The sequence below is a fragment of the Entelurus aequoreus genome, linkage group LG19 (genome assembly GCF_033978785.1).
Source record: "Entelurus aequoreus isolate RoL-2023_Sb linkage group LG19, RoL_Eaeq_v1.1, whole genome shotgun sequence".
NCBI lineage: Eukaryota > Metazoa > Chordata > Actinopteri > Syngnathiformes > Syngnathidae > Entelurus > Entelurus aequoreus.
In genome coordinates this window covers 6,510,265-6,525,962 of record NC_084749.1, presented here as the reverse complement: position 1 = coordinate 6,525,962, position 15,698 = coordinate 6,510,265, and the positions used below count along the sequence as shown (strand labels likewise).

Here is a 15,698-nt window from a genome sequence, read left to right as displayed (position 1 = left end):
TGGACACCAATCAGAGAGTGTCCCTGGCAGGAATACACCACTAGGGTTTCCCGCAGCGTTTTGTTGTTAAGGCGGCCGCCTTAACAAAAAAGAGCCACCGCCTAAACCAGGGGTCGGCAACCTTTACCACTCAGAGAGCCATTTTGACGAGTTTCACAAATTAAAGATAACAATGGGAGCCACAAAACTCTTTTGAAATTTAAAATGAAATAACACTGCATACAAAGCTTTTTTTTTTTCTATAGGGCTATGTTTAAACCAGGGGTCTCAGACACACGCCCCGGCCCGCACCTTATTATAACAATTTAATGTTAGTACGGCCCGCTAGTTTTACATTAACAGCGCTTGACAGCGTCATACTTGCCAACTCTCCAAGTCTTTCCGGGAGATACCCGAAATGTAGGGCGTGTTGGCACTGCCTTTGGCGCCCTCTACAGTCTGTACACACAGCGTACATGCTCGGCCACATGTTATTAAAGGCCTACTGAAAGCCACTACTAGCGACCACGCAGTCTGATAGTTTATATATCAATGATGAAATCTTAACATTGCAACACATGCCAATACGGCCGGGTTAACTTATAAAGTGACATTTTAAATTTCCCGGGGAACTTCCGGTTCAAAACGCCTTTGGAGGATGACGTATGCGCGTGACGTCGCAAGGTCCACGGAAGTGTTTGGACCCTTTTGGACACAATACACAGAGCTCTGTTTTCTTCGACAAAATTCCACAGGATTCTGGACATCTGTGTTGGTGAATCTTTTGCAATTTGTTTAATGAACAATGGAGGCTGCAAAGAAGAACTTTGTAGGTGGGATCGGTGTATTAGCGGCTGGCTGTAGCAACACAACAAGGAGGACTTTGTTGGATAGCAGACGCGCTAGCGGCGAACTCACCTTGACTTCCTACGTCTCCGGGCCGCCGACCGCATCGTCGATCGCTGGAACGCAGGTGAGCACGGGTGTTGATGAGCAGAGGAGGGCTGGCTGGCGTAGGTGGAGCGTTAATGTTTTTATCATAGCTCTGTGAGGTCCCGTTGTTAAGTTAGCGTCGTTAGCAACAGCATTGCTAGGCTTCGACAGGCGTCGAATACACATTAACCGTGTATTTACATGTCCAGTGTTTGGTTCGGTGTCTCCTGATAGTAGTATTGTTGATCTTCTGTCCATCCTTCCAGTCAGGGATTTATTTATTTTGTTTCTATCTGCATTTGAGACAGATGCTATCACGTTAGCTCATGCTAAAGAGCTTCGTCGATGTATTGTCGTGGAGATAAAAGTCACTGTTAATGTCCATTTCGCCTTCTCGACTCTCATTTTCAAGAGGATATAGTATCCCAGGTGGTTTAGAATACAAATCCGTGATCCACAATAGAAAAAGGAGAGAGTGTGGAATCCAATGAGCCAGCTTGTACCTAAGTTACGGTCAGAGCGAAAAAAGATATCTCTTGAACTGCATTGTAGTCCGTCACTCTAACGTTCCTCATCCACGAATCTTTCATCCTCGCTCAAATTAATGGGGTAATTGTCACTTTCTCGCTCCTAATATCTCTCGCTCCATTGTAAACAACGGGGAATTGTGAGCAGCACTACCGCTTGTGACGTCACGCTACTTCCGGTAGGGGCAAAGTTTTTTTTATCAGCGAGCAAAAGTTGCGAACTTTATCGTCGATTTTCTCTACTAAATCCTTTCAGCAAAAATATGGCAATATCGCGAAATGATCAAGTATGACACATAGAATGGATCTGCTATTCCCGTTTAAATAAAAAAAAAAATTTCAGTAGGCCTTTAAATGCAGCTACTGCTTGCACACGAAAGTGACAGCAAGGCATACTTAGTCAACAGTCCCACAGCTTACACTGACGTTGGCCGTATAATTTAACACAACATTAACACTGTTACGTTACAAATATGCGCCACACTGTGAACCCACACCAAAAAAGAATGACAAACACATTTCTGGAGAACATCAGCACCGTAACACAACATAACACAACACATCGAATACCCAGAATCCCATGCAGCCCTAACTCTTCCGGTCTACATTGTACACCCCCGCTACCACAGAACCCCGCCCACCTCAACCGACGCACGAAGGGGGGTGTGGAGGGGGGTTGATGTGTGGGGGGGTGGTGGTGGTAGCGGGGGTGTACAATGTAGACTGGAAGAGTTAGGGCTGCATGGGATTCTGGGTATTCGATGTGTTGTATTTATGTTGTTTAACGGTGCGGATGTTCTCCAGAAATGTGTTTGTCATTCTTTTTTGGTGTGGGTTCATAGTGTGGTGCATATTTGTAACGTAACAGTGTTAAAGTTGTTTTATACCCACACCGTCAGTGTAAGCTGTGTGGCTGTTGACTAAGTATGCCTTGCTGTCTTCTACGTGCGCAAGTAAAAGCTACATACACCATGTGGACGGGCTGGCACGGCGTTTGTACAGGCTATAGAGGATCAGAAAATGCAGTGCTGTCATGGCACGCCCTTGATTAAGTTGTTAGGGTGTAAATTGGAGAATATTTTCCTCGGGAGATTTTAATTTAGTTGTAAGGGTGAAAACTGGAGAATATTTACCCCGGGAGATTTCCAAGAGAGGCACTGAGATCCGTAAGTCTCCTGGGAAAATCGGGAGGGTGGGCAAGTATGCAGCTGAGCCGCATCAGAGTGGTCAAAGAGCCGCATGCGGCTCCGGAGCCGCGGGTTGCCGACCCCTGGCCTAAACTAAGGTCTTAACAAGATCTCCAGCCACACGTGCGCATTTAAAAAACTATCTCTGTCCCCAAGCAAACGCATACACTGAGTGTCATTCGCATGCCAAAATACTGGGGGCGCTGTAGTCTAGGACTTAAGACCATTTTAGCCAATCAGAAACATCCAAAACATCATTTCCGGAGGCGGCATATAGCAAAAATGGCGGGTCACGGCAAGAAAGTAGAGATGTCTGATAATATCGGCAGTCCGATATTATCACCTGATAAATGCTTTAAAATGTAATATCCGTATTGGTTTCAAAAAGTTAAATGTATGACTTTTTAAAACGCCGCTGTGTACACGGACGTAGGGAGAAGTACAGAGCGCCACTCACATAATATCTACGGCTTTTCACACACACAAGTGAATGCAAGCATTCTTTGTCAACAGCCATACAGGTCACACTGAGGGTGGCCGTATAAACAACTTTACCACTGTTACAAATACGCGCCACACTGTGAACCCACACCAAACAAGAATGACAAACACATTTCGGTAGAACATCTGCACCGAAACACAACATAAACACAACAGAACAAATACCCAGAACCCCTTGCAGCAGTAACTCTTCCAGGACGCTACAATATACACCCCCCGCTACCTCCTACCCCCCTAGAATAATTATGTCGGTCAGCTGGAACAAAAAATACAGATAGCAGTATCGTTAGTCCAGAATCCTCATGGACCGACCTAACTAGGAACCGGTACCAAAAACTGGTCTACTGGTATAGTGATAAACAGTGTTAATAGACCTTTTTCCACCCCAGGAACTTTCCCTGTACCCTTCTGTGCTTCCCCCCAAAACTACCCAGGCAAATGTAGTTCTACAGGAACTATTTTTGGTTCCTAGCAACTTGGTGGGACTTTTGGAAGTAGCTCAGGAACCTCTGAGAGACCAGCTGTGTGAACTCTGATTGGTTGAACACAATTGGGGCGTTTTTAAAGTCTAAGTTTCAGCCACTATTAGAGTATGCGAGGAAAACTTGTTTATGTCTTATCTCCTGTGTATTTCTACTGCAACATACTTGAAAACAGAGCTGAAGAACGCTGATCAGTGGATTTAGAGTTTTTACTAAGCAGTAGTCTTTAAACTAGTCAATGTTTATTATTCTTTACAAGCTCCATTTCAACACGCAGAGCTATGAGAAGTGGACGGACTCTTTTAAACATATTCACGGAGGAATGTCAAGTTATTGATTCGGACTTTAAAAACGCTGACGCGAGCTGCTCAGTGGGACTCGGACCTCGTAGTTTGAAGAGAAATGTGAAATGAAGGACGAGACCACGTCAAATATTGACTATTTAGTTTGTTGCGTGTGGTAAAAGTAGTCAGTGACACTCCATCTGTGTAGTTATTAGCATCAACCAGAGTTAACCCAATGCTAATGCTAACAAGCTAACGCTAAATCTAATGTGTTTATGTTGTAGCCGTGAGATAAACACTGACATTTATTATTCATATATTGTTATTTACTGCTGAAATGGACCAAAAGGACTTGCCTGACCCTCATGAATTCATCAAGAGCGGACAAAAGCCTGACTTTTGATGTAAAATTAGGTACACTTTGTTTTTAAATCGTATCGTTTTGTATTTTATTGATTTGTATTTCATTTACTTACACTTATATTGTCTGTTTATTTACGCAGTATCAGTACAGAAATATACTGTACCGCTCCCGCCATCAGTGTGTGAATGTGTGAAAATGTGTGTGTGAATGGGTGAATGTGGAAATAGTGTCAAAGCGCTTTGAGTTCCTTAAAAAAGATAAAAAAATTATTCTTTAAAATTCTTAAAATTCTTGAACTTTTGGTAAAAAAAGGCCTATTGAATATTGCTTTAAATTAAAAGAATGGAAAAACCGTGACTGACAACTGCACTTTGATAAACTCCCCAACTAGCTTAAATGCTAACATGAAAAGAAGAGGCATTAACGCCTTTCCCCATTAAGAAAGGACATACTAAACTTATGCAAACACATTACTGCAACTAAGATACTCAATTGTGTACTCTCTTAGAACAGAGTGATCGTCCTATTATCAGAGGAATACGAGATGGTGTGTTCAAGCACAACTGAACAAAGTAGGACACCACGACGCCCACCAGATAAAATAAATAAAAAAATAATAGATTTTGTTATCATGAGGGTCAAGAGCGGACAAAAGCCTGACTTTTGATGTAAAATTAGGTACACTTTGTTTTTAAATCATATTGTTTTGTATATTATTGATTTGTATTTCATTTACTTACACTTATATTGTCTGTTTATTTACGTAGTATCAGTACAGAAATATACTGTACCGCTCCTTTGTACTTTAAACTCCACACACTTCTACAGGAACCTTTAGTTCTAGGAACCAAAAAGTCCCAGGAACTTACATTTCTTGAACTTTTGGTGAAAAAAGGCCTACTGAATATTGCTTTAAATTAAAAGAATGGAAAAACCGTGACTGACAACTGCACTTTGATAAACTCCCCAACTAGCTTAAATGCTAGCATGAAAAGAAGAGACATTAACGGCTTTCCCCATTAGGAAAGGACATACTAAACTTATGCAAACACATTACTGTAACTAAGATACTCAATTGTGTACTCTCTTAGCACAGAGTGATCGTCCTATTATCAGAGGAATACGAGATGGTGTGTTCAAGGACCCCTGAACAAAGTAGGACACCACGACGCCCACCAGATGAAATAAATAATAAACAATAATAGATTTTGTTACGCACACTTCATTTAAAAAAGTCTGAGTACAAACCAATATTTAAATGAATAAAAGCCTAGTCATTAAAATACTACGACTAAAACACAATGAGCGCCGCTCTATGGGGGGTCTACGGAGAACATGCACTTACTTCTCTGGCAGTGGTTCTGGGACCAGCAGCGTCCTCGGAAGTGTCCGTTGATGGTGTTCTGCGGGCAGACGGTCTGGCCCTGGGCCGTGCCGGGACACACGTCGCCGCACTCCCGGTCGTTCTTGTTCTCCACGATGTAGTTGTCCTCCACCGAGTCCAGGATCTTGGACCAGTCCAGGGTGGCCAGGTAGCAGAGGTCCGGGTTCTTCTCGATCCTCACCGCCCCCCGGGTGATGTTCATGAGGCTGTGAAGGCCCACCTCCTTCAGCTGCAGCATCTCGTAGATGACCAGGGCGTAGTTGAAGAAGAGGTTGTTGCCGCGGACCACCGTCAGGTTGGGGAAGAGGTCGGTGAGGGAGTCCAGGCCGTAGACCCGGAACAGCAGCATGTAGTCGGTCACCACTCGCAACTTGGGAAAGCTGAGGCCCCGGAAGTCCTCGGTCTTGGTCTTGAACATGAGCAGGATCTTCAGGTGGCCCTCGATGATGGTGCAGTTCTCCAGCGACTGCAGGTTGGTCACGTTGTTGCGGATGTCTTTGCTCTGACAAACTGGAAACAAAGAGATGACAACATTAGTACAACCTTTCATGGGTAAACAGGAAGGAGTTCCTTACTTGAGCTTTTGAAGCTTGCCAGAAAGTGCTTCGGTCAACAATCGTTTATTTACCAGAGTAGTCGAATAGTGTGAACCTTTGACTACATTTCCCTGATCAAACATGGGGAATATTAGCACTGCAAGAAGCTCAACTTCCATGGCAGATATCATGATGATTGCATGCTAGTATGTAGCAATATACACACTGCAAGTATATATATATAATGTAGTAACAGACACCTTCATAACAATATGTAATATGTACAATATACACACTGCAAGTATATATATAATGTAGTAACAGACACCTTCATAACAATATGTAATATGTACAATATACACACTGCAAGTATGTATATAATGTAGTAACAGACACCTTCATAACAATATGTAATATGTACAATATACACACTGCAAGTATATATATAATGTAGTAACAGACACCTTCATAACAATATGTAATATGTACAATATACACACTGCAAGTATATATATATAATGTGGTAACAGACACCTTCATAACAATATGTAATATGTACAATATACACACTGCAAGTATATATATAATGTAGTAACAGACACCTTCATAACAATATGTAATATGTACAATATACACACTGCAAGTATATATATATAATGTGGTAACAGACACCTTCATAACAATATGTAATATGTACAATATACACACTGCAAGTATATATATAATGTAGTAACAGACACCTTCATAACAATATGTAATATGTACAATATACACACAGCAAGTATATATATATATAATGTAGTAACAGACACCTTCATAACAATATGTAATATGTACAATATACACACTGCAAGTATATATATATATATATAATGTAGTAACAGACACCCTCATAATATGTAATATGTACAATATACACACTGCAAGTATATATATAATGTAGTAACAGACACCTTCATAACAATATGTAATATGTACAATATACACACTGCAAGTATATATATAATGTAGTAACAGACACCTTCATAACAATATGTAATATGTACAATATACACACTGCAAGTATATATATATATAATGTAGTACAATGTACACACTGCCAGACACAATAATGCTACAAAACCATATTTAGAAGGACATAAACAGTTTTCTCTGCTCCAACTATGAAAGCATTCAATCTATTAATAAGATTCACGGGAATTCATGGAGAGCCGGCGTGTTGCGGCTGACTTTGTGAGGGTGAACTTACCAGTCAGTTACTGGTTGGCCAAACAAACATGTCAACAGTCCAAACATATAAATGGAAGGCTTTAAGAGACGTCTAAATGGATTGCTGCCAGTAAAGCCTGTAATCGCCTGACTGTCACATAAACCCAGCTTGTTTACTACCATGCTCCTCCTCTCCTCTCCTCTCCTCTCCTCTCCTCTCCTCTCCTCTCCCTCTCCCTCTCCCTCTCCCTCTCCCTCTCCCTCTCCCTCTCCCTCTCCCTCTCCTCTCCTCTCCTCTCCTCTCCTCTCCTCTCCCTCTCCCTCTCCCTCTCCCTCTCCCTCTCCCTCTCCCTCTCCCTCTCCCTCTCCCTCTCCCTCTCCCTCTCCCTCTCCTCTCCTCTCCTCTCCTCTCCTCTCCTCTCCTCTCCTCTCCTCTCCTCTCCTGCAGAAAGTTCTGCAGACAGCCTGCAAAGTGACCACTTTTGTCACCTTGCAAAGGAGGCAGGAAATGGGAGAACGTGCACAAAATGCTGCCTCGGTAGGTTGGCCTCTGTCCACCTGCTTTGACCGTCTTGGTTGCCAGGTCACAAAATCCCCCCGTCGTCTTTCGGCAGCCAAGCATGACTATTTATTGCCCGCAAGAAAGCAACGTTCCATGGAAAAGACAAACGTTTTCAAGTCCTTTGGTTCGGTCACGAGTCCTATTTCTCCACGTATGGCTGGGGAATTAGACCAAAAAAAAGAAAAGGGGTACAAATTGTCAGAATAATTGTATCTAAGTTATCACAAAACTTTGTGTTTCAATGAGTTCCCGGCGAGAGGACAAAAGCTGTCTTTGATCCTACCAAGCAAAAGGCTTGTAAAACGCCACTGTGTAGGATGGGGAGCGACATGAGGGTGTCGGTTTCTTTCTTCTATTGTAATCCACAGGAAGATTTGATCTTGACCCGAGATCTACAAAGCGGAGAGGAAGCAGGGCCAGGCACCTTTTCTTTGAACTGTTTTGTAACCAAAGGCGATGGCTGTTTACAACCCCCCTCCCTTAGAAACAGATGTCGCCATGTAATCGGGGAAAGTCCAAATAAAAGAGGAGGCGTACAATCTTTCGTCAGAGCGTGGTGGGACTGTGCAAAGAGTACAGTCCAGACGTTTCTCCTCAATTGAGCCAAATTGAATTCTGTCTCTGTTTAATTCCTTGCTTCTTGTCTTGTTTAATAGATGTCATCAGTGTTTGAACCTGACACAAATAGCACTTTAAAGTTAGCATGATTACGTTTGCATGCTGACAGTTTACAAGTGTCGCGTACCAAGTAACATGACTCTGGTTGCAAATTTAGCGTAAAAAGTTATAATGCTAATGTAGCTACACATTAATTAGCTTAAAATACCTTTTTCTTCAACTTTCTCTCCTTACTTTTACCGGGTGTCAACTCGTTTAGGTGCGCTTCTGACAGGCGATTTAGATTGTTTTTCAAAGTAAAGCAACGAGTCACGTCTTTTGTGACGTCTGACCTGTTTTTCAAACTTATCATATCCAATAGTATGTAAATAATAGTCTATATACGGTATATGCATTCATACAAGGAATCGTTTACATTTGTTTTCATGTAAAAAAAAAAGAACAAACTTATTTTGAAGGTGTGGCAAAGTTAATCTTGGCGCGATGTCGCGCCACGATTGTTTACATGGAGGGGAAACCCTGGGTTTAGTGTCATATATTTTGGTATTTCAGTAATGCTAACTGTAAGCATGCTAATATTGGCATACTACTGTTAGCATGATAGCTTATTTTTTTAACGCATTTGGTCATATTTTTTGTTACTTGACACTATCTGTCCAGCATGCCAATATTGGCATAGTACTGTTAGCATGCTGGCTTATTTTTTAAACTAATTTTGCTTATATTTTTTTGTTACTTGACACCATCTGTCCAGCATGCTAATATTGGCATAGTACTGTTAGCATACTACCTTATTTTTTTACTCATTTTGCTCATACTTTTTGTTACTTTACACCATCTGTCCAGCATGCTAATATTGGCATAGTACTGTTAGCATGCTACCTTATTTTTTTACTCATTTTACTAATATTTTTTGTTACTTGACACCATCTGTCCTTCATGCTAACTGTAAGCATGCTAATATTAGCATACTACTTTTAGCATGCTAGCTTATTTTCTTTACTCATTTTTCTCATATTTTTTGTAACTTGACACAATCTGTCCTTCATGCTAACTGTAAGCATGTTAATATTAGCATACTACTGTTAGCATGCTAGCTTATTCTTTAACAAATTTTGCTCATATGTTTTGTTACTTGACACCATCTGTCCTTCATGCTAACTGTAAGCATGCTAATAGTGGCATAGTACTGCTAGCATACTAGCTTCTTTTTTTTTTAACTCATTTTGCTCATATTTGTTGTTACTTGACACCATCTGTCCAGCATGCTAACTGTTAGCATTTCAGTTCGAACTAGCAAAGTGGTCACCACATCCTTTGATTAGTTAGTTCATGGCCTTCAGTGGAAAAGTTTTGGGCCCCCAAAGGGTTTGGTGATGCCAAAAGAAGAAAGCAGCATTTACATGGCGGTGCAGATCCAGATAAAGGGGGCAATGAAGGCAAAAAGGCGGAGGGAGCGAGTGGGGTGAAAGTGGAAGTTGAGTGCAGGATGACGTAAGGGACCCACAGGACGGTTGGGGATCACATGCATGAATGGAGGGCCACTGTGGATCAGCACTCAAAGGGCCCCACAGAAAGGAGGCGGGACTAGTGGACACAAATAAACAATCTTTTTGTCTGCCATATCTGCAGCCATGGGCCACGAGTGACTGGAGCCGGTTTTGACCCCGCCTTCACCCGCCCTCCCGCGCGGGGACCACCCGTACGCAGACGGCGTGGGGGCCCCGGCTGAGCTCTTAATTACAACAACAACCCAATCAGCCGCTAATGAGCGCGGGGGAACATGGCGTACCACGCTGTACGGGAAGCGTCTGACACTTCCTCTGGCAGCGGGGATGCCACAAGCAGGAGGAGGTGCGAGACAAATGGAAATAGAACTAAACTAAATCCCAACTAGGGTTGGTCGATACGGTCTCAAATCTGTATCGTGATATATGTTGCAGAGATAACGACATACATCATCATGTATTAGTGGCCATGTAATTGATAATAACATTTCCAAAAAGGTCACAGAGGCTCCTAATGTAGCTGCTGACGTATGTAGCAACATATTACATCATCTAATATTCTAAACTATCATGTATGTAGCAACATATTACATCATCTAATATTCTAAACTATCATGTATGTAGCAACATATTACATCATCTAATATTCTAAACTATCATGTATGTAGCAACATATTACATCATCTAATATTCTAAACTATCATGTATGTAGCAACATATTACATCATCTAATATTCTAAACTATCATGTATGTAGCAACATATTACATTATCTAATATTCTAAACTATCATGTATGTAGCAACATATTACATCATCTAATATTCTAAACTATCATGTATGTAGCAACATATTACATCATCTAATATTCTAAACTATCATGTATGTAGCAACATATTACATCATCTAATAGTCTAAACTATCATGTATGTAGCAACATATTACATCATCTAATATTCCAAACTATCATGTATGCAGCAACATATTACATCATCTAATATTCTAAACTATCATGTATGTAGCAACATATTACATCATCTAATATTCTAAACTATCATGTATGTAGCAACATATTACATCATCTAATATTCTAAACTATCATGTATGTAGCAACATATTACATCATCTAATATTCTAAACTATCATGTATGTAGCAACATATTACATCATCTAATATTCTAAACTATCATGTATGTAGCAACATATTACATCATCTAATATTCTAAACTATCATGTATGTAGCAACATATTACATCATCTAATATTCTAAACTATCATGTATGTAGCAACATATTACATCATCTAATATTCTAAACTATCATGTATGTAGCAACATATTACATCATCTAATATTCTAAACTATCATGTATGTAGCAACATATTACATCATCTAATATTCTAAACTATCATGAATCATTTACTGTTCACATCTGATTACTTCCTGTGAAAACATGTTTCTGTAACTTTTTTAGCTAATTTTGCAACCGTTTACTCTACAGTCATTTAACCTGGTATGTGACATTTGTTAACTGTTAGCATGCTAACATTAGCATATATATATATACATATCCATATATATTTATTTTATCTGTCCTGTCCAGCCACTCAGACAAATCATATAGTTAATGTAGATGATCATATCTGATGTGCAGATTTACTTTAGAAAAGATAAGGTGTTTTTTTTTAAATGTTATTTTAACTTGATTAAATGTTTGTGTAGAATTGTATTAAACAAAAACAGTTTTCTTTTAAGTAATGTAGAAATAATATAGAAATTGAAATTGTTAATCTAATCGTGTGGCGTCCAAAGAATCCCAACCTTACTAATAACCTCACTAACCAAAGCATTGCAATTATACAAATTCATATTTACCTTTCAACTAGTCATAAATTACTGCATACCGTATTTCCTTGAATTGGCGCCGGGAATATAGTATTCGCCTGCCTAGAATTACAGCCGGGTCAAACTCGTTTCGCAAAATAATTAGCGCATGCTTGGCACTTCCGCCGGGTCAAATATGAGTCATTAAATGACTCCCGCCTCCAGGTGGTAGAGGGCGCTAGTGATCCTTCTTGCGACTACCAGTACTGCAGGAGACAGGTACTGCAGAAGAAGACAACAAGCAGCAAGCATGCAGCAATTGTTTGCTTGCACTTTTAACATGGAGGATTACATATCTAAAATAAAACCGTTTTCTAAACTGGACTTTCAATCGAAGCAGGAGGTAATAATTAAAGGAATATCTCCAGAGACTTTTAAAATTGAAGAAAGATGAGAAAGACTGCCTTTGATCAGAAGCAGCTGCACATGGACCCATCTACAAGTAAAGGTAAGATCATAATAACGTTTTTTTTATTAAATGTGTTTTTAATGATAAGGTATGCGCCGGAGTGAGAAGAGGTTTTAAAATAATTAGAGCATGCTTGCTCATTCCGCATGGTTTTGGTAACCGCAGGAGTGAGAAGAGGTTTTAAATTAATTAGCGCCCCTGCGGCTATTCAAGGAAATACGGTATATGTATTTAGCAGGATATTCTAACAACAAAAAGTAAAATAATAACGTTCAGGCCAAATAGGAAGAAAGAACAATAAACTGTTTTGTCTTTGCTGGCATGCATGAAGAGAAAGATGATTAGTAGTAAACAAATACAACTCGGATTCTCTTATCTTGCATATTCTTTGGCTGCAATTACAGATGGATTCTTCTCCTATTTTTAAACCAGCGGCAGCTCGCTGGCTAGAGCGTCGGACCACTTTAGCCACTTTTGGAGTGCGGGTTCGGAGCCCTCTGCGGCCCGACCTCGCCTCCGCCTTGACGGGCGGCCACATGTTAGCTCAGTGTGAAAGCAGGTGGCGGTCTGGTCCCTCTCCCTGACATCTCCGTGAGGTGACCTGACCGTTATGGAGACAATACGTGGCGGGGAATGCGCCGGGGGCAGAAAAAGACACGGGTTTGTTGATGGAGCGATGGTGGAAAGTCCTGAGATGTTCGCTCGCCCTTGCCAAGCTGCGGCTTCCACACTGAAAAGTGATGCGGAGAAAGTGCACCGGAGGCATTTTGATCAACTTGTGCTTCCAAAACTAAGAATTGTGGACCAGAATAACAGAACAGGAGCCAAGAGACGTAAGATGGTGTTGGAGGGTGAGGGGGGGTTGGTCTACACAGCAAAATATAAGATAGACCCAGATCAACTTTAATAAGCTTTAATACTAATGAGCGGTTTGTCCAAGGCCACTTGTCCTACATAAAACATGCCAACAGCATCACATTATTGTGGCGACAAAATAAAAGCCGCCACACTTTAAAAATGAAGGTTCATTTTACGGGACAACCAATTCAAGTAATATATTGTAGCGTCTAGAACAAGTTTTGTTTCATCTGACATCACACGGACAAAAATGAGACCTTCTGGAGGAAAGTTCTGTGGTCAGATGAAACAAAAACGGAGCTGTTTGGCCACAATACCCAGCAATATGTTTTGAGGAGAAAAGGATCACCATGCATACCGTCAAGCATGGTGGTGGCACACTGCAAAAACTGAAATCTAAGTAGATGAAATATCTGAAATAAGGGAGATATTTGCTTATTTTCTGTCTGATAAGATAAATCTTCTCACTAAGCAGATTTTATGTTAGAGTGTTTTACTTGTTTTAAGTGTTTTGCTCCTAAATTATCTCAGTAAGATATTACAACTTGTTGCTGAGATTTGATGACCTATCATCATCATCAATCTTTGTTGCAGACCTTAAGATCCATTAAACATAAAAAAACAGAATACAAAACATTAAAAACAAAACAATAAAACATAAAAACAATAAAACATAAAGCCCAAATGTCATATATGTCTATATTGAGTAAAACTAGAATATCAAGTGTTGCAAAGTTGTGTCATCAACACTCACAAGTATAAAACGACTTTTTTAAAGTAATCATTTCTTATTTCAAGCATGAAAACAAAAATTATGACTTTGACACAATTGTGTCTCATAATTAAAACAGATGACAGCCAAATGGACTTTGCTGTTTTATTTTCAATGAAAATAAAAGTACTCATATAGTAGTACACTTGTTATTAGTGAGAATATACTTATTTGAAGGTATTTTTTGGGTTCATTGAGGTTAGCTAATTTTACTTGTTTTGGAAAGTCTTGGCAAGCCAAATTTTCTTGTTCTATTTGCTTCGTTCAAATAAAATACCCCTCATTTTTTTTATTTCTTTTTTAGTGTTTTTGAACACTGACTTTTTGCAGTGTAGTATTATGCTCTGGACCTGTTTTGCTGCCAATGGAACTGCTGCTTTAAATGGGACAATGAAAAAGGAGGATTACCTCCAAATTCTTCAGAACAAGCTAAAATCATCAGCCCGGAGGTTGGGTCTTGGACGCAGTTGGGTGTCCACTATGGACTGGACTCTCACTATTATGTTAGATCCACTATGGACTGGACTCTCACTATTATGTTAGATCCACTATGGACTGGACTCTCACTATTATGTTAGATCCACTATGGACTGGACTCTCACTATTATGTTAGATCCACTATGGACTGGACTCTCGCTATTATGTTAGATCCACTATGGACTGGACTCTCACTATTATGTTAGATCCACTATGGACTGGACTCTCACTATTATGTTAGATCCACTATGGACTGGACTCTCACTATTATGTTAGATCCACTATGGACTGGACTCTCGCTATTATGTTAGATCCACTATGGACTGGGCTCTCACTATTACGTTAGATCCACTATGGACTGGACTCTCACTATTATGTTAGATCCACTATGGACTGGTCTCTCACTATTATGTTAGATCCACTATGGACTGGACTCTCACTATTATGTTAGATCCACTATGGACTGGACTCTCACTATTATGTTAGATCCACTATGGACTGGACTCTCATACTATTATGTTAGATCCACTATGGACTGGACTCTCACTATTACGTTAGATCCACTATGGACTGGACTCTCACTATTATGTTAGATCCACTATGGACTGGACTCTCACTATTATGTTAGATCCACTATGGACTGGACTCTCACACTATTATGTTAGATCCACTATGGACTGGACTCTCACACAATTATGTTAGATCCACTATGGAATGGACTCTCACACTATTATGTTAGATTGATTGATTGATTAAACGACCATTGTGTGTGTGTGGACAAGGATAAGGTTAGGTGGGATTTAACCTGGACAACCTTAGTGTAGAACAGGGGTGGGCAATTCATTTTTACCGGGGGCCGCATGAGCAACTCGAGCACTGCTGGAGGGCCACATCGACAATATTTCAATTAAATTTTGCTCAATATTATTTTTGATATATACCATAAGATAAATAATAATAATAATAATTAATAATAAAAATAATACTTTCATTTAACCTAACTTAACTTTATACCAAAAGCACTGCTTTGGAAATCATTTGTACCCCTTTCAGAGATCACATTTAGTTCCCCTTAAACATCCTCATGTTGCACAATGAAATGTAAGCATAGGATGAAGTGTGCATTCCTGTAACTTTCTATAGTAACAGCATTCCATGATTAATATCAATAAATTAACATTAATAATAAATGACAGTAGAATAAGCACACATATGACTGAGGAGTTAT

At 40.0% G+C, this 15,698-nt stretch overlaps 1 protein-coding gene across 2 annotated transcripts in view; it reads right to left on the bottom strand.

Moving 5' to 3' along the window:
* Positions 1-15,698, bottom strand: part of LOC133635040 (insulin receptor-like) — a 212,595-nt gene that overhangs the window by 150,675 nt on the left and 46,222 nt on the right. For both annotated transcript variants that reach the window (XM_062027761.1, XM_062027762.1), the window contains exon 2: positions 5,603-6,151. In XM_062027761.1, coding sequence (XP_061883745.1) covers positions 5,603-6,151 — 549 coding nt within the window. The remainder of the gene's footprint in view (positions 1-5,602; positions 6,152-15,698) is intronic.